Source organism: Pelodiscus sinensis, chromosome 6 (assembly GCF_049634645.1).
Source record: "Pelodiscus sinensis isolate JC-2024 chromosome 6, ASM4963464v1, whole genome shotgun sequence".
NCBI lineage: Eukaryota > Metazoa > Chordata > Testudines > Trionychidae > Pelodiscus > Pelodiscus sinensis.
In genome coordinates this window covers 103,861,425-103,880,756 of record NC_134716.1, presented here as the reverse complement: position 1 = coordinate 103,880,756, position 19,332 = coordinate 103,861,425, and the positions used below count along the sequence as shown (strand labels likewise).

The following is a 19,332-nucleotide window of genomic DNA, read 5'->3' as shown; positions in this document are numbered from 1 at the left end:
ATACCTTTCCTTCAGTGGTTTCCCCGTTAGGTCTATCAACTAAGCAACAGGTGAATAAGAGCACCACTTACCAAATTATGCAAATGGGTTTCCAAAAGGATCAAACAGATCAGAAGATGGCAACGGCTGAGATGCAGTCTAAAATAGAAGATAGCTTATAAGCAGGCAGGAATCTCAATACACCATGCAAGTTAGAGGAAGAGTCAGATGTTGGGCAAGTAGCTTTGAACAGTCCATATTATAGGTGCTTGAATGACATACAATATGAAAATTCAGCCAGCTGTTAATTTATTGACCTAAATTTTTTAGGACTAGATTAGAATTAAAGTCTACTTAGCTTGATTCATACCTCTGAGAAGACCATGTGCACTGAATACTCATGGAATTCAGCCAGTAAGGTAGTTTTCAATTTGTCTAAAATAAACTCATCATTTGAGAGGTTCCTTGAAGGGCTTCAGGTCTCATGTTCCAGACTGTGGTTAGGCTATTTCCCCTCCCACTTTAGAAAGCTCCATCCTCCAGCCAGAACAGAGAAGCTATATATTTAGCTCCCTGCAGGGCAGGGAAGAAAGGGGTGGGTGTGCAAAGGGCCTAAGCTAGCTGGAAAAGCTATTCTGTCAAGCCAGTATGGCTGCACAAGACAAGGATGCCTCATACCACAGTTTAGTGGCACATGCACCCTGGGATTTAGCCAAATTTGAGAGTTACTCAGGTTCACAAGTGGTATTTCTCCTGTGACAAGCTCTGCTGGCTCCCTTGCAGCAGGGAATTTGAAGTCACCGGAACACAAATTGAATTTGCTGACCATGCTAAGGAATTGTTACCAATGTGAAGTGCCCCGCTAGAGGCCAAACCCCACAGGTTTCTAATACTGGAGGCTTCAGAGGAGTACAGATAGCTGAACACTTGTCTAGTACTTACAGAGAGTTGTGAGGAGGTGCTGAAAGGATCTGTTTCAAAGGGGTTTTCAAACAGGCTGTCAGGCTTGGAAGCTGGCACAGTGCTTTGTCTGGGAGCAGGTTTCGGTGGTTCTACAGGGAAGAGAGTTTAAACAAGTTAGTTACTTCCCTTACAGAAAGTTCAGGTTTATGCAGGCCTGGATTTCTGCATGAATGCAGAAGACGATTTTTCCAGAACCTGAAGATTAGTTTTCAGAAAGTGGATGTCAAGCTAGACACTACATTGTGCAGCATTTCTACTTTTGAAGAGTCACTTTTGTTGCTTTCAGTATGAATTAAGCTCAGTTTAAAGTTCCCAGTTTTGAAAGTGCTGGAGACATAGCTGAGTGACTTAGTGTAACTGAATACTAGAGGGCAGTGTTGGGCAGCAGTAAATTAAGGATTACCCTCATGACACTATTGCAGTATCAGGCTACTTCCTGTTAGTCAAGAGGAGATGCTAATCTAGCCATCTAGAGCCCACAGGATTAAAATTAGCTTGCTTGGAAGGGGAAGAACAAACTGAGAGGTTCCCCACTGACTTGATGAAGCATGAGGGAATTTACCACTGATTTTAGTAAACAACTGATTGGCTTCCAAGTCGTCATGATCAGTGTTGTCTTGCAGAATGCCCACTTTGCTATTAAAGTAACTAGTGAAAGCACCAGAAGCACCTAGAAGGCTTGGCTGCTGTTCTCCCCTCCTTGCTGGTACTGCGGGTGGCTTTGTCAGCTGGAAGTCTTTAAACAGCTCTTTTACATCCTTTTTCTCTTTATCCCCTAGTGGGTCTAAGGCGGTGAAGGCATCACTTTCCTTCTTGGATGGCTCCTTCAGGAGTGCAATTCTCGGTGGTGGCTGAGGAGGGCTAGTTGCAGAGACAGAAGACAACATAGCAGGAGACTGTGTAGGAGTTGGAAACACACTGGTCTGGAAAGGATTTCCAATGGTGGATGGTGGTGCCCATGTAGTAGAGGAGACATGGGCTGGCTGACCCCAGAGACCAGGAGATGGAGAAGGGGCTCCAAAGGATGCAGGCTGACCCCAACCAGAGACTGCTGGAGGAGCACTGAAGGCCAGCGGTTGAGTAAATCCTGTAGGCTGAGCACCCATCACGGATGCAGGAAATACTGATGAGGCAGGACTGAACACTGAGGACTGCTGACTCCATGGTGTTGGAGATGTTGCTGGCAAGCCACCTAGGAGAGAGGATAGGCAAGACTTATAAATATGGTCCAGGGGGCATCTTTAATGCACTTGTGCTCCTTATTTGAATTCACAGTACAATATATACACGGATCACCAAGAAGTTACTTTAGTGTCCATGCAAACTTCCCTTTCAAGGCTCTACCTAGTGCAAAAGCTTCTCTCACCACTGGAAGCTGGTCCAATAAGATATTACCTCATCCTAGAGTGGATGGAGTATTTAGCCACTTTAAAAATCTAATGTGGTAGCCCTAAACTTTGTTCTTATTCTGTCAGCAAGTGTTGACTGTCTGCTCTAGACACCATTAATATGCTGCATGTTAAACAAAGGCACTCAAATGCCTTTGAGGTCAGGTTAACCCTGGTTAGCTCCATGTCTCTAGTGCCAAGTGCAAGTCTTGCTTGCAAGTAGCAGTCTAGCTCAGACATTACACTGACCATGTCTATACAGCACAATGTCACTGGAAGTGTCCAACAGACACGACCACAAACTGAAAGAAAATTTAGTCATGCTTGCTTGAACCTGGCTGACTGCAGACTGTGTCATGCTTCCCTGGAGGCAGGCAAACCACTTCTAAAGGTGACTGATCTGCTGCTGGTGCCATTGTCAGACGGTTCAGCTATCCTCAAAGCTGAGGTTAGGGAGAAGTGGCTTAATGAGACATGGGTAACATGTTCCAGCAAGGTCTTACTCTAGCAAGCCAGATTCCAATGCAAACATTGGACTATCAATTCTTGTAAGGAAAGAGCCTAGAACTAAGACTTTTACTATGATGCGAGTTTGCCTGTGCATTCTAATACTCTTAAAATGAGGATTGTTTAGAGTGGAGTAAATCTAGATGTGACTATCTAGAGCCACTGCAGTTGTATCTTTGCATCCCATTATGTGCAGAAGCCATGTGGGAAGAGGAGTTACTCTGTTTAAACTCAGAATGAAGCAAGCCTTGCATCGCTTCTAAAGATCCAAGGGTCTATGCATCAGATTCCTCTGCTCCTGTATTTGACTCCATGTAGCCCATAAGTTGTCCCACACCAATCTAGTCAGGATTTTATTACCTTGCTCTAGTAAAGGATTTAGAGCAAGACCCTCAACTGAGGCCTGTGCTCCAAAGGCAACTAGCATACAAGAGCTGTGTAATCAATACTTGTAGAGATGCAGCCGTGTTAGTCTGGTCTCGCTGAAACAAGCGACAGGATTATGCAGCACTTTAAAGACTAACCATCTTGTTAGTCTTTAAAGTGCTGCATAGTCCGGTGTTTGTTTAATCAATACTTAATATCCATCATAATACAGGGACATTGCCTCAACTCTTGTTGAGCTAACTACATCCCTCCACTCCCGTTATGGCCCCCAGGCCTTCTTACCAATGTGTCCTGCTGATACTCAAGCTAAAGTTTAGAAATCTAAGGCTGATTTTTAAACTTCTCCCCCCTCCCCCCCCCCTTCCCAAAAAAGGAAGCCTTACATCCCAGTTACTAGTGTTCTGAGCTTGCCAGTGACTGGATGGGAGTATTCCACTTTAGCTGAGTTAGGCTAGGTCTACACTGCAATTTTTTTGCAGCAGAAAATATGCTAGAGGGACTCATTAGCATGAGTTGTGATGTCATTAGGATCTTCTGCTGATTTTTTGCACAAGCAATGTAGCTGCTTCTGTCTTGCACAAAAACCCTCTTTTGCACAAGATCCTTATGCCTTATCCTTGAGGCATTAGGATCTTGTGCAAAAATCCCTTCTGCAAAAAAGGACAATATGCTAATGACATCACAACTCATGCTAATTAGTCCCTCTAGCAGATCTTCTGCCACAAGAAGTACAATAGCCTTAGCGTCTACTGCTGCTAGTTGCAGAAATCCAAAGGGGCCAGTGAGTCACTGACTTAGCTAGTTGCATATTAGCCTTAGTTTAACAAAGGTGCAAATTTAAAAGGAACCATCTTGTAGGGGACCCAGTTTCCTTTCTGCAAGCTTCAGAAGCATCAGATTAGCATCCCCAATGCAAGTAGGACATGATGGATCAGTGATCATTGGACTTGGATCTGAACACAGTTGCTTTGAATCTGGTTTAAGTGTCCCACTGCTGCCCTACATAGCTCTCTGCAGGAGAGCTTTGCTGGGGGGGGGGGGGGGGGAGAAGGGGAAAGAGGAAGGTCATATCATGCACAGAAGCTAAGACTGAAGCTCAGGTTGTAAGCCCCACTTTCCTCCCCCTCCCACCATGAAGATTTATTCATCTGTTCTTGTAAACCTGCATAGGGCATTTAGCCACCCACACTTAACTCACTTGCCATGTGAGACTGAAGACAGTTAAAGATTGATAGCTGTACCAGCTATCAAATAGTCTAAATATATTCTATACAGCAAGCAAAACTTGCATTTGTTCTCAGCACCTATGATCTCAGTCATTATTGAAACTTAAATTACTGCTGAACACATCTAGTACACTAGCTCAACTGTCAAGGAACATATGCAGTATCAGTGGAGTAAGGCTGTGTTTCTCAAACTGTGGGTCCCAATCCCGCAGGGGGTCACAAGCAACTTAGAGGGGGGTTGCAGTATCCTTTTGAGAATCCGTGGAGTAAGGAAAGCAGCAAGTTGCACAGCCAGCAACAATTGCCCTGGCTGTCAGACTGGCTTGGGTAAGCTAAGTATATCTATGTAGAGTTTGAGAAGTTACACCACTCGTAAAAGTGGTGTCAGTATCAGGCTGGGGTGGGAACTAAATCTATCCTTGAGAATGACATGTGACCTTGGGAAAGTCACAAGGTCGCTTCAGTCTCACTGTCATGAGGCATTCCAATTGGAATGGCTCTATATCCCCAGTTCCTACTGAGTCGTTACAATTTGTATTGCAGTAGCCAAACACAGGCATGTCTGCTATTCAGGTGGGAATGTGCTCCCAAAAGGTAGCACACGTACTTGAGTTAATGTGCTAAAAATATTGTATCCAGAGAGACATCCCCCCAGCTGCTGTGTAGACTTGATACATGTCAGCTAGAGAAGCTAGGGGAGAGAGTGACCGGGGTGGGCAAAAAATAAGGTCCAGGGACTGGATCCTGCCAATGAGCTGGGTGGCCTGAGGTGCCTGATAGCTCGTGTTCGTCTGAAGTCAGGGTGTTCCCCTGCAGAGCAGGAATTGGGGAGAGGGAAGACAACAGAACTGCTCCAATCTGAAACGTGAATGGTAAGTGACTCAGGAGTGCAGAGTGGGGGAGGGAGTGACAGCAGGACAGACTTTCCTTAGAGTGGCTTCTCAGAAATGTACCCAACAGCAGCCAGCAAAGTCACGGTCACATGCCCTGTGCGCACATACATGCTGCCACACAATGCTTCACGGTGTCTCATTGTGGCCCCCAACCCTACCCCTTCTGGGCAAGGCCAGCCCATGATCAGTATCAATTATAAAGTGACTCTCCTCCCTCCTTCCCCCCACCCCCAGACTCTTGCTGTATTGTGTTCACATGCCCCACAGAGATCAGGAAGTTTAGAGAGGTTCTTTACTGTAAAGACAGACTAATAGATAAGAGATTGTTACCCTAGTGTTAGCTATGAGCTCAGTGTGAAGTCTCCCCCAGAGGATTGTATCTATTTTGAGTAATAGATTAAGGAAATGCTGTCAGGTTGGGGGAAGGAGGGAACTGCTGCATGAGGGGACATAAGGAGACATTCACTATAGCATGTGCTTGTTAAGAGAACAAGCAAGTCTGACTTGCTAAAACAAGTTAGAGACCATCAACTGAAGTGACCAATAAGGTTAATTGTGTTCCCTTAAGTAAGGTAATGAACTAACCTAGGCCAGCCATTGGTGTGATGGCAGGACTGGTTCGGAAGAGATCCAGGGGATTGGTTTGCACCAGTGAAGGTTGTGATGCAGAAGTCAGGCCTGGGGCCTCTGTTGTAGTAGATGCAAAGATATCTGAGCTGAACAAGTCACTTGCTGGGGTCTGGAAACAAGATGAAAAATTGGTTACCATATCCCAGTAAAACTATGGACAGATGCTAGGTTTTGGGCAGATTCTAGTTTTGGGCCTCATTTTCAGGAAGTGTTATCTAGGTCTTCTCTTGTCTTGGGCAATACCCAATTTCAGAACCAAAATAGCCTTTAATAACTGGTGGGATGGAAAATTAAGAGTTTTAATTAGGACTAGATGTTTGTCTAAAGCCAGCTTGGAAGATTTCAAATGGTTGTATTTTAGAATACCAGGCATATCAAATTAGATTCTTGCATAAGTAACGTTTTACTACTATTTGATATTCTTATGAATTAAACAATGAAGCATGCTGGCAAAATAAATTGTCATACTGGACTTGCAGTATGAGATTTAATTCTATTGCAAGTCAAAGGTTGTTACATCTAGGCTACTCATATTTGAGATTTCGGGGTTCTAAAGGCTCACATCATATAGCCAAAGAATTAAGTAAAACAAAGTAGAAACTTATGGCCCTTTTAGTTCTCTAAATAGGATTGGAGTCTTATACAGCCCAATTGGAAAGCATGAGAAACACATGCCTTGAACTTGCTATATAGTGCAGTGTTTCCCAAAGTGGTCATATGTATTGTATTCAATTACTAAAATTTGAGGAACTTCAAGTACTCTTTTGACCATCTGATAGAGATTACACTAAAAATGTAGTGCTAGCTTTAGAATTCTAAGTCGGCATTTTAACTTAATGTACTTTTAGCATTTAAAAAAGTCAACTGCCCCAGATACATTTGCATTAGTTTCAGATCAAAATACTTACCAGAAATAGTGAAGTATGGCAGCATTGAAAAGAAAAAAAGTGTATACTTAGTGATAACCATTATAATGTACACATGAAAGCAGAAAACATGATTGCAGAGGGAACATTGTGAGTGGAATAGAAGAATAAATACAGTGGTGTTGTAGAATAGCAGAAGTAGTTTAGCCAGTATCACACCATGTTTTGGTAAAAAAAAGGAAATTTTCACCCAGCCCATCTAAGAGCATGCATGTCACCATTATATATTTGAAGATGCTTCACCTTAACAGTCCTCCTTCCTCTTCCTGGCTTGGTACTTTGTGGAGGTGGGCTAATTGTTATTGAGTCATGTGACATGAGCTGGATATTGCTTTCAGAGTCCAGCTTTGCTCCATTTTGTAGCAACAGTCCTTTGGAAGGGCTTTCCGCAAATAGGTTGGATGATTTGGTCAGAAAACCATTCTGTTCTCTTTCGGGCACCCCATTTTGTGTCCTTGCTGCTGGCTGCATTGGCTTACTCTCAACTGGCCACTGGCTTGTCTGCATCTCCTGTTTGCCAGTTCTATTAGAAATCTGGTCAAACTGTTTACCAAAGTAGTCAATATCACCATTTACAGCACCATTACTCAAGAAGCTCAGACTTTCCTTCTTCTGAATTGGAGATTTTAAAGAATCAAATGAAGGTTGTGCAGATTGGTCTGGTTGTGCAAAAGGATCATCACTGAAAGGATCTGGATTGGGTGTGGGGAAGAAGCTCAGATTGGTAGTGAAAGAACTTTCAGGCAAGAAAGGTGTCTGTGACTTGGGTTGTGGAAGAGAGGTGGTGATGCCATTCAAGAAGGGACTCTCTTTTACAGAAGAGAGAGTGCTCTCAATTTCAGAGTTTAGATCCACTAACAGGATATCTTTAGTCTCCTATTAGTTTGGAAAGAAAAAAAGGTTAATTGAAGATTTAACAGATGCAAGGCACATAATGCATTTGATCATGACTGTGCAGAAAATAAAAGCACCATCTAGCATTTCAGGTGTGTTACCAGGAAGTCTAGTGATCAACCTTGTTTAACAAATTAGCATAAAAGTTGCACAGGGTTAGGGGCCAGGAATATGCATCTGATTTTGTACTCAGGATTAACTCTGCAATCACAGATGCTATCAGTATGAGAACCCCTTGTTCTGAGCCCTTATTTCAATAGCTATAGGCTAGTGCTTAACTAGTGTCTTCTGCATGGCCCAAACCCTTAATCCATCCTGAGTTTAAATTCAAATGCTGCAAGTTTCTCCCACATCACTTATAGCCATTTAAAGTCTGCGACACATTAGGACTTTCATAACTTTGCCCAAGTTTACATTAAGGCAGTGTATTTTATCCAGAAGAATGCAGGCAACTGAAGTATAGTCTTTATGCAGATGAGTAGCAGTCCAGTACCATTTTCTGTTCTAGATCTCAAATGCAAGCATAGTCTACTAGGGCATCTTGAAGGCACCAGCCACTCTTTGGATGAATAGCATCTATGAGCAAACATATGTTAACACTGTAGGTGGTGCCTGAGTAAGCTTAGCAGAGTTTATTTTGGCAGTGTTCTTTGGTTTCACATTTCAGCAAGGTCAGTAATAAGGAGGCCTGTGGATTATGAAGTCACTGTGTGAGGGGGCAGTACAGCAACTTTGAAGAGCCTCATCGCTCCTGCAGAGGAGCAGCATCTGACAGATGCAAGAGGCAAGAGCCTCTCAGGTCCTTACCCAGAATTTGTTCTGTTCTTTTGCCAACATCTTAAGTGTGGCACTTGAAACTCATTACACGGATAAAAAGTTAATATGCCCAAGTACCATAAAAAGTTGAAGTGTGTACAGAAGTCTGGCTGCCTCTTAGAGCTACTATATCAAATACTGAAGTTTAAACTAGGAGACACAGATATGAAGTTGGTTGTGAAAGGATAGAGGGAACAAACTTGAGCCATCATTTGATATTTAGTAGGAACAGACTTCCTACATGAGCACTGACAGAAGTTGAAGTTGTATTTCTTCCAATTAGTGGCAAAGCTGCCTTTGCACCTATTGTCTGTTTCCACTTTGCTTGAGTAATCTATAGGAGACTTCAGATAGACCTAATGTTGCATTTAGTCACAAAACACAACAGCTAGCAACTAGATATAGTACAAGACAGGTCTTTACTTACTGTGGGACTGTTCAGGTCAGGAGGAGTGGACATATCACCGAACAAATCCATCTGGTCAACACCCTTGAAAAGGAATTTGGAAGAGGTTCAGATTCTCAGACTCAGACTTTAAGGTCAGAAGGGACCATTATGATCATCTAATCTGACCCCCTGCACAGTGCAGGCCACAAAATCTCACCCATCCCTCCTAGAATAATCCTCTCACCTCTCTCTGATATTGAAGGCTTCAAATACTTTGAAGACCCCAAGATGCAGAGAATCCTCCAGCTGTGATCTGTACCCCATGCTACAGAGGAAGGTAAAAAACCTCCAGGGTCTCTGCCAATCTACCCTGGAGGAAAATTCCTTCCTGACCCCAAATATGGCGATCAGCTAAACCCTGAGCATGTGGGCAAGACTCACCAGCCAGACACCCAGAAAGTTCTCTATAGTAACTCCTATCATCCCTCCATTCTGTGTAAAGCAATGTAAGCTCCAGCTTAGCGTACATGTGTTAAGATATTCCACTTTTAGCCCAAACTGCTTACTATAATAGTTTCATACATGTGTATGCTTAGAAACTAAGATCTGCTGTGTGGTTTAAGGACACTATACACACGTGCATTATGTAAACATACCAGTTTTATTTTGTCAACTTGATCAGTCAGGGCTTCACTGCCATTCTGGAAGGCAAAATAAAGGTAACTTTAGTGCCAAGCCAAGTTTGATCACTGGAATAAAGAGCTGGTTTCATTTAGGTTTTAACTGATTCACAAGTTTCCACAAATATGGAGACTGGACTAAATGTAGGCTGTTAGTGCAGCAGTGTGTGTTTTGCTCTACAGAACTAGTTGCATTCATGTGTTCTGAGGTTGTTGCCTCCAGCTTTGCTAGCTAGGAAAAGGAAGGAAACAGATTAGAATCTCACGTGGTCAAAGTGCATGTATTACTCAGATTTAAAGAGCAAAAGTTTTACTTCAACTGTCTTATTGGCTTCTTCATGCCAAGATGGAAAAATAGTAATGGCCAGACGCTAATATACATTGATTGCTAGAGGTGAAATTTGAACATTTACAAGAAGGAATCTAATTGGACTCAACTAGGCTATGGTAGCCAAGCAGATGGTGCCAAAAAGCAAAAGAACAATAAGTGTTGATATAATCCTAAAATAAAGCTAAGCACTGGAGCACTAGCCTCTCCAACCTTAATCACCAAGTGCATGAACAATTCAAGTAGAAGAATTCTTTAAATCTCTATGCTTCCTAGTTATTTGTATGTACATTGCATATAACTATTGCAGAAACTAGTAGAGCAGACAGATTCAGTGATGCTACAGCTTTATAGTTGCTTAGCGACTGGGTGATACTGGCATTGAAATGAATGCCAAGGTAGCCATTTTGATAAGCAATACAGGTAAGATCCTTTGGAGACAAGAGTTACTTGCCTTTTTCTTATCTTCTTCCTCCTTTTTCTTGATGTTATAAATTACTTGGAAGAGATCCTTAAGATCAACTACTAGCGGTTCAGCCTGAAAGGGAAAGTTTTAGACTTTAGGTTTCTGCAGAAAAGGTTTTCTAATTGGTGCCTTACTGTTCATATTGAACAATATGTGGTATGGAAATGCTGTGTCACTATTCCTTTAGTAGGCTACTAGCAGTTTCTAGGCTAAGTGCTTTATCATGGAGCTCTTACTGAAAGGTGGTTTTGGTGTATTCAGTCACATGCAGTTGCCTTTAGTAAGTGGGTTTGACTAAAGGGAATTACTGCAATAGCAAGCGAAGCTGAGTGTAACAGAAAAACACAACCAACCAAGTTAATGAAAATACTTGAGCTCATGTGTACAACAAGCAGCAGCATTTCTGTACTTAAGTTGAAGGGCAGTGATGCATGACCTGTTTCATGTAACAAACAGCCCACGGTAAGGACTGTGCCTTCCCAGAACATGCCTAGCAATGTGCCCAGAAGAGGTACACAGTGCTTTCAGCAACACAATTGATCATGCAGGCTGTCTAAAGAGATGCAGATACTCATTGGTGAACCTTGTAGGTGGTAACTGCTTCCCACATTCTGACAATTATTGCTTAATCGAGCTTTTGTTAGCTGAATTTTGCTACATTCCCTGTTTTCTTCCAGAGGCTGAACTACAGCTGGCTTGTCCATGATCACTCAGATGTAGGCAGTGAGTCTTAAAGGCTCTCCAGGCAAGACTATGCTAAAGCCATTTGCTCCCTAGCCTTCCTCCCCAGTTGCCTTCCACATCAAGGACTACATTCCTAACAATCTATTTAAAGCAAAATCTGTATTACTTGAGATAATTCACAGAAACCCCTTGTAGGCAGACTAGTCTTTAATGGTCTTTGGGTACAAGTTAACTGACCTAGCTACCAGAGAGCATGAAGTGTCTCACAGCTGTGAAACATGTAGTTAGGTCAGCCTAAACTCCACTGCAGACGCAGCTAGACAGAGGAACTCTTACCCTTTGTGAGGAGGTACATACAAAGCTCTACCTACATTGGTTTAGGATGTGCCTGCTACAGCAATCTATACTATGGCATAAGGGGATACATCAAACTCAGCCAGGTAGTGCCAGAATTACTGTTGCCCTTGAAGCTTTAAAGCATTGCTAAGTGAGAGACTCTTTAATTATATCATATGGCATCTGCTGCTGCTGCTGCCACACCTGACCCTGGGAAGGTCTGGCTCTTGTTCCTTCCTGGTCTATGTGTAGAACTTCCTCCACACTGCCTGAGGCACTGGGGTAGGATGAAGAGCAGAGTTACAGGCTCCCTGCACTCCAGGTGCCTGGACCCAATAGCTTTTACTAGCCAAAAAAAAACAGTTGAGTAAGCATGGCCAGTGGGCACAGAATCTGAGCATGTGCAAGTACTTAAGATTGAAGAGCTTGCCCATGCTTGTTTAGGGACAACAAGAGAAGTAACTCCTTGCCAAGTGAAGTCCTTGCCTCAAAGAAAATTTCATTCCTCTGCCTTGTTCTGGGCAACTAAGGAAGCACATTGGTTGAAGTTTCCCAACTTCAATTCTTTAGGCAGATGCCCAGTATGCACAATTTCAAGGCAAGTGGTTACATTTGGCAAAGTTATACAAGGAACTGAATGTTTCTCAGTCCTATAGATCAGAAGGCCACTGGTTAAATCCATTACTCTTGCTTAACGTTTGTCAGCCTTTAAAGGCAGGTGTTAGCAAACCACCTTGCCCCAGGTATGATAAACATTAGGTGGAGTCCAGAAAAGATACCACTCTGGTCACACAGTTTAAGAGGATAGACTTTCTGGGAGAAATCCCAGGTCCCATCCTCCATGTGTTCTAGCTTCTCTGCTCCAAGAGCAGAAAGAGGCATGAAATATTGAGAAGCTTGTCATCTAGTAGCAGAAGTCTTTAGGCAGGAAAAGTGAAGTTTCAATTAGTCAAACTTGCAGGATTAACAGACACAAGTCAGTGTTTATGGTAAGACATTGCATTTAAGCTGATCTTTTAAGAAATCTTTACCAGTCTTAAGAGTGCAGACCAGAGCTCCTGGTTATGAATACAAAAGTATGGTGTGCACATGTTTAAGTGGCTCCCATTGAGAAGCATGCCTTTGGCCAGCAGTAGCACTCTGGGTAGTAGGAAGACTGGCGACTGCACTTTTAGCAAATCAATAGCTCAGGTCACTTCAGTAACCAAGACCTCTGTGTTGGGTTTAAACACCCATGTTGTGCTTCAGTAAGAAATTTACATGCTGTCTCCAAGGGGTAGCTATGTTTGTTGCGGATACAGACTAACAAGGAGTCCTGTAGTACTTTAATCTTTAAAATAATCTATTTGGGCATAAGCTTTTGTGGCTAGAGCCACTTTGTTAGATGCATTTACCCATGAAATCTTAACCAAGCACATCAGTCAGGCTACATCTACACTGAAAGCTTTTTGCACAAGAGTGGCTGTTCTTGCACAAAAACTTGCAGAGTATCTACACTGCACATGTGTTCTTGTGCAAGTAATTTACAGTAAAGCATCAGAAGAGGTCTTCTTGCACAAGAATATTCCTCACTCCACTAGGAATAAGCCCCCTTGCACAAGGCAGCAGTGTAAAGGGCAACAGGAGTTTGTGCAAGAGAGCGTCCACACTGCCATGCATGCTCTTGCCCAAAAGTACTTCTTGCTCAAAAGCACATGGCAGTGTGGATGTGCTCTTGCACAAGATCTTTTGTGCAGAACAGTTCTTGTGCAAGAAGCCTGCAGTGTTGATGTAGCCTGAGTTTAAGCTGCCACAGACTCCCAAGACAGTATTATTCCTCAACTGATGTGCCTTTAACACCCCTACATCAATGACATATGGACCCATGGAAAAACAACTCTTGCAGAATTTCATAAGGATTTCAACAACTTCCACTCCACCATCAACCTCAGCCTGGACCAGTCCACACAAAAAAATCCACTTCCTGGACACAATCCAGTTAAATGGACACATTTCTACCATCCTATACCAGAAATCCACTGACTGTTACACTTACCTTCATGCCTCCAGCTTCCATCCCAGACATTTCTGTCTATTGTATCTTAGGGCTTGGCTGCCTACAACTGGATTTGCTCTGACCCCACAAACAGACAATCACCTACAGGATCTTTACAGATCATTCCTAAAGCTGAAATACCCACCTGGAGAAGTGAAAAAATTGACAGCCAAAAAAAAAGTACCTCAACGTGAACTACTCAAGCCACCACAACTCCTATTACCTCTAGTCCACAACTCAGACCCCTGCAGCACATTACACAATCTGCATCCCAAGATGGGTTGTAATTCCCCTCACTCTGCGGTCTTGGGAGAAAAGCCTATTTGCTTAGATACCCCTCTGCCCCCCAACCTGAAAAGAATTATTTCTGTAACCATGCCACACAACCACGTCATAAGCATCCAGGAACCCAGTCCTGCAACCAGACATGCCAACTCTGCCTACATATCTATGCTAGCAAATTCATTACTGGAGCCAACATAAGCTACCAAATCAAAAGGTCATTTAACTGCACATCCAGTAATGTGTTCTGCCATCAAATGCCAGTAATGCCCCACTATCCAGTTTCCTAGATAGATATATAGCAGTCACAACACGAAAGAATCAATGGACACAAGTCAGATATATGTAAAGGAAGCATACAGAACACTTAAACAGTGATTGGGGAACACTTAAACAGTGATTAGGAACATTAAAGAGATCTTCAAGTGGCTGTCTTGTCACAAACTAATACTAGCCAGATCAGAGAAACTTTGGAATTGAATTTGCAGATGAACTCTAATTCACATGCTAATGGACTCAATTGTGATGAAGGATGGTTGGGACACTATCAACTGAATAGTTGAAGGTACGAATAGCTCTGTGTAAATTCCTGTCAGGAAGGATATTATGAATTGACTGATTATCGCTTCATTTAACTACCCAATCTTCAGATACTTACTTATTCTCTCTAATTTGCTTTAGCTCCTTGTCTCCCACTCTTCTTCTCCCCCCCCTCCCCTTCTATTTATTTTGAATCTGCACATCTTAAACTCAACACTCCAGTCATCTGAAGTTGGCTGTGCCCAAGAACTCATACCACCATGTACATGTTTTGTCTGTCTACAAGTGCCATTTGTTGTTTTTTCTGTACAGACTAACTTTGAGTTAATTTCAGATATGCCTGCTGAATAGGCTTTTCATTTCTTCAAGTTGGCCTTAAACTGGCTCATTTTTGGATTGAGTGGTCCACAGATTTCATAACCATTTCAAATAAGACTTAGTGCAACTGGTAGAAGATCATAGGTGATGTGCAAAAGTTGACATGCAAGTCCCACTGGACAATCTTAAGGCCCAACAGATCCCTGGATTTATACCTGTTGTGCCGTTTTTATGGCAAAAAACTGGTGCTGTCCTTCTCCTCCACAAACATAGCCAAATGCACGGTTGTCAGTCACATCTCGAGCAATAAAGGAGATTTTGTTTACTGGGTGCTCATGTTCTATGACCTGGAATTAAAAGTAGTTAGTCTTTTGACATGCTCAACAAATCTAAAGACTGAACAAAGCAATATGCAAGTTTCTTTGCAAGTCAGCATTAAGGATCAGCATACTCCATCTCATGCAACATGAGATTGGTGCCAAGTTCAGTGCCTACAGATGTCAGACCGGGTCCTCTTCCCTCCAAAACAGTCTGAGCAGATCAATTCCTATGATTAGGCAGTAGAGTCCTCAGAGGTTCTGTATGGGTAGAACACTTTCCTGTTTTTTTTTTTGAGGATGTTGCTAGGTTAGTTTCTTCTCCATCTGCATGGTCTTAAAAGGTCAGGACCATAGCCAATTCTGTAGTATCTTACCCCAGTTTTCTCATCAATTATCTTGATACCAGAAAGGGAGATGTTCACCCAGATCCTCTGTTTGTGCTGTCCCTGGGAGCGGGCAGCTACTGCCATTCCCTAAAATGGGAAGAAGGTTACCATTAGAGTACAAGAATGTATGTAATTTGTTCATTTTGAAGTAAAATCTGTGCAAAGATACTTAACTGAGGCACAATTTACAGCATGAGATCTGTGCAGCCTATTTGCTTTCATGAGCCTGCATAGGTCTTCACTAGAGATGAAGTTATTATGCACCCATGCTACTATAGACCATGCTGGAGTTTTAGGTTAAGAGACCTGCTGCTTTCCTTACAAGCCTAACCTAGTGCAGGTGAGAAGTCTAAAGCAGACCTCATTTACATAGCAATTCTGTCAAAAGCTGTAGGGGCAGTATCCTTACAAGGCTAAATCTCCTTTGTGGTTTAAGCTGAATAGGTGACAGATTAGTTGTGGATCCATACTTCCCAACCAGAGTAACTAAGCCATACCTGTTGTGCTGTTTTTAATGGCAACCAAAAACCCTAAGCCATTAGTCATGAAAAAGCTGATCAGACCAGTAAGTCATGTAATCCTGACCATGACTAATGTTACCAACTGAGCTTAGTAGTTTACTCTCCACTTTGGCCTCAATTTTCTAGGCTTTACTACTATAGGTTATAAGACTAATTCTCAATAAAACCTTGCATTGCTAGAAGAGCATGCAATTTATTTTAATTGCATCAGTAGAGTCTAATAGAACCCAAACTCACATGGAAGAGACTAATCCAATTTGAGTCTTCAGTTGCTATGGAAATTCTCCCTTCCAGGAAACTTAAGTTGCCAAGTTTGGGGTTTGTTTTTGGCTCACCACCTGCAATTTCCAGTTCCTCCAGTTCTTGTCAGGATTAGGAAGTGCTCACTAATCTGAAAGTTGCTCTGCCAACACAACTGCTTACTTTCATTACTAGTTCTGCTAGTCTCTTGAGTAAAGAGACTCCTTTCTTCCAGTTAGAATCTGTGTCAAACAGTGATGACGTTGAAGTGTGTTCAATGTTACTTTTGATAGAGAGTGGGAATTGCAGCATGGTGTGCTTTTCACCATCATATACTAGTAGTATGCATGGTCTTAAATTCAGGCTTTTACCTTCAGCTTCATCATTGAATCTTGGCTCATTTTGTCTCCTCTTGCTTCTGGAACATCATCAATGCCAATCAGCTTGGCTTTGTATCTTACTCCATCCCCTTTGAATCTGGCCAGAAGAAATTCATCTGTTTTTTCTGATCCTGAAAGTAGAGATTAAGTGATGGCGATCAAATTTTAAGTGCCTAGTCTCTGAAGAGAGTGCACTGCAATCCATTTGTCTGGTGCTACCAAACATTTCTATGCTTGCATGTTTAGGGAATTGCTTTTAAGGTACTGGCTAACAGTGTCCATACTCTTGTTTTATATGGCAGTTGGGGGAATTGTGGGGGAGAGAGAGTTAGAGGCTTGTCATGGATTCTCTGAAGCAAATTTCCTCAATTGCTGTTTCTTTCCCTGTTCCTTTATTGTCTAGTTATGTTATTGGACTTCCTATATCCTACTTTGTCAAGACCCAAGGTAAATGAGTGACAGTCTAAGAAGCTTTAGTGATGAGTGACAGGGTTACTATCACCACTGGTTCTGGACCAGCAATCCTGTTTTATACCAACATCTGGCACTAAGCTTTAAAATCTGTGGTCTGACCAATTTTATTCCTCACTGCAGGATGGAAGAGTATGTTCATTTGAAGAGTGTTCTAAACACTAACAGAGGAAGGTTTAATAGAAGTGTATCAGTTAACTTGACTCAAGTTGCTTCCTCCTTACCACCTAGTTCCAATTGTGGATTCTAGCAAGTTAGGGGATAAAGTCAAGTCAGCATCACAAGTTTGCTAGAATCTTCAACCTTTCTGGATGTGAAAGAATGTATGGACAAATTCAATTCAAATCTTTACACAGGTTCCTGCATTGATCATAAATCAGTCATTTGACCAAATATATAGCAATTTTGTTTGCTTTGCTCGCACATGCTTGAGCATAGACTTGGCATTAGTCATTAAACTATGTGATAGTGCTGATGGAGCAGCATTTGATGTCAGAGTCCTATCTGCAGCTATTTTCTGGGCTTCATGTTACTTCTGCCCTTTAACCAGCTCCAGTAATGCAGTTCTGTTGTACTGGTGTAGCTTCCTCTAAGTGAAAGAGTAAACACACAACTCCTACAAATGAGTTGTTTGAGGACAGCTAGAAAAGGGACAGCACCACACAGCTTTTCCAACTCTCCTGCTTTAATCAGGGAATTAGTTACCCATGAGAAAGTGGAAGCTACTTGAGCCAATATTCTGAAGGAACATTCAAAGGGTGTAATTAAGTGGAATACACAGCCAAGTTCACTGGCACCTATGAGTGTAAACATCTGTCTACAGACCAGGATGATTTTAGCAAGTTTGTTCTAGCACAGCCAATTCAGGGGTCAAAGCAAGGCAAAATTGGTGGTGTGGCTTAGTGTACTCTTACCTTAGTGCAAAACCTTATGCTTTCCCTGCCACTATAGTAGCTTGCTTTACTGTTCCCTGGAGGTGGTACTTCACATGGACTGACTAGAAGCTGTTTATACACTAGAACTGGCAATAGCTGGAATAAGCTTCTGAGCAAGTCAGCTCTAAGGATTAGTGCTCAGATACAGTTCTTGCAACAGAAGACCTCCACTTTGGTAATACCAGTTCTGAATGAACAAAACGAATTAACCCTCCCCACCCCCAAATAAAACCCAAACCTTACAGGTCAAAGTGCAGAGGATTTAAGTCTATTGCCAGAATCCTCACTTCCTAGAAGGAAGGCTCTTGTGCTCGTCATTAAGCAGAGCTTGGCAGGCAGTGGAATTTAAATCCAGTATTAAATGAAGCAGTCTTGTCAGAAGGAGAGGGTAATAGGCAAGTATCAATACCTTTAGGATTAAACCAAATGTGGCAGTGGATAGATGCTAAGGGCTATGAAATGAGCAACTTCATTAAAAAAGTCAGAACACTTGCTTTTACACACTTTCCAAAATCTTGGAGTGTGTTTAGGAACTACTTACTTGCTAACCCAGAATACCAAATGGTATTTTGAGGAACTGTGGGCTTGAGGGAGGATAAGAGTTAAACTGCATATGAAGCAACGTACTGGAGATGGAATAGCTTACCCTTCTTTTTCTCTTTCTTTGATGCAGGTGCTTTTGGGGCTGCCTGCTGTTCAGGCTGATTGTTGACATTAGTGGTTTCTACTTCGTTAGACATTGTGAGATGGAGGCTAGCCTCAACTCCAGAACATTAAAGTGATACTTGCTATGGGTTGGAAGTCCCAGCAGCGATCAGGCAGGCATAATACTTCACCTACAGGAAGGAGATTAAGTGCTTTAGTTCAATTGCCAATTTTGTTCACTTAAAATGTCACAATGTTAAGACTATTGAAAGTGTACATGCCATTGACCCACTATACATAAAATAGCAGTTACAATTGACATGTTTTAACTGAAGCTACAGATCTTGAATAAGAAGCTTTAATGTCTCCCATCAAGGGACACCAAGAGTCACTTTAGGCTACTAGATGCAACTGCTTAGTTACAGGACATGGATTAAGATCTAGATACTATTTTGCCTGGTGTGCTAAAGAGGTCAAGATGTCAGTTTCCTATATATCTTGGTAAGCTTTTTTTTGCTTTATCTGCCACACAGATGCTGGTTTAGTCTAGACTGATCAAAACGGCTCTCGTCCTCCCTCCCCGGGCTAGTCCTTGCCTTTTTAGGAGGGTGAAGGAGAAGAGGAAAGCTACTGATGTCAACCTCATGTGGAATCTGAAGTGGTTAAGTATTGCAGTTGCACTTTAGGGAATGAGTTTTGTAGCCTTTGGGCACCAATAATGCACAAGACAGTCTGTTTAGAACATTTGTCACACCTATTGGTCCAGAA

General features: G+C 42.3%; 1 protein-coding gene across 4 annotated transcripts in view; it reads right to left on the bottom strand.

The window, feature by feature from the left end:
- Positions 1 to 19,332, bottom strand: part of DAB2 (DAB adaptor protein 2) — a 41,104-nt gene that overhangs the window by 3,116 nt on the left and 18,656 nt on the right. Inside the window, exons 2-13 of one of the 4 annotated variants that reach the window (XM_014581754.3) lie at positions 18,566 to 18,755; positions 16,505 to 16,644; positions 15,361 to 15,459; positions 14,882 to 15,013; positions 10,460 to 10,543; positions 9,654 to 9,698; positions 9,037 to 9,099; positions 7,143 to 7,775; positions 5,929 to 6,082; positions 1,505 to 2,134; positions 922 to 1,031; positions 72 to 138 (exon numbers count right to left, since the gene is read on the bottom strand). In XM_014581754.3, the coding sequence (XP_014437240.2) occupies positions 76 to 138; positions 922 to 1,031; positions 1,505 to 2,134; positions 5,929 to 6,082; positions 7,143 to 7,775; positions 9,037 to 9,099; positions 9,654 to 9,698; positions 10,460 to 10,543; positions 14,882 to 15,013; positions 15,361 to 15,459; positions 16,505 to 16,644; positions 18,566 to 18,659 (2,247 nt within the window). In that variant the 5' untranslated portion in view covers positions 18,660 to 18,755 and the 3' untranslated portion in view covers positions 72 to 75. The remainder of the gene's footprint in view (positions 1 to 71; positions 139 to 921; positions 1,032 to 1,504; positions 2,135 to 5,928; positions 6,083 to 7,142; positions 7,776 to 9,036; positions 9,100 to 9,653; positions 9,699 to 10,459; positions 10,544 to 14,881; positions 15,014 to 15,360; positions 15,460 to 16,504; positions 16,645 to 18,565; positions 18,756 to 19,332) is intronic. The other 3 variants (XM_014581755.3, XM_075932513.1, XM_075932514.1) reach the window with 3 other exon arrangements.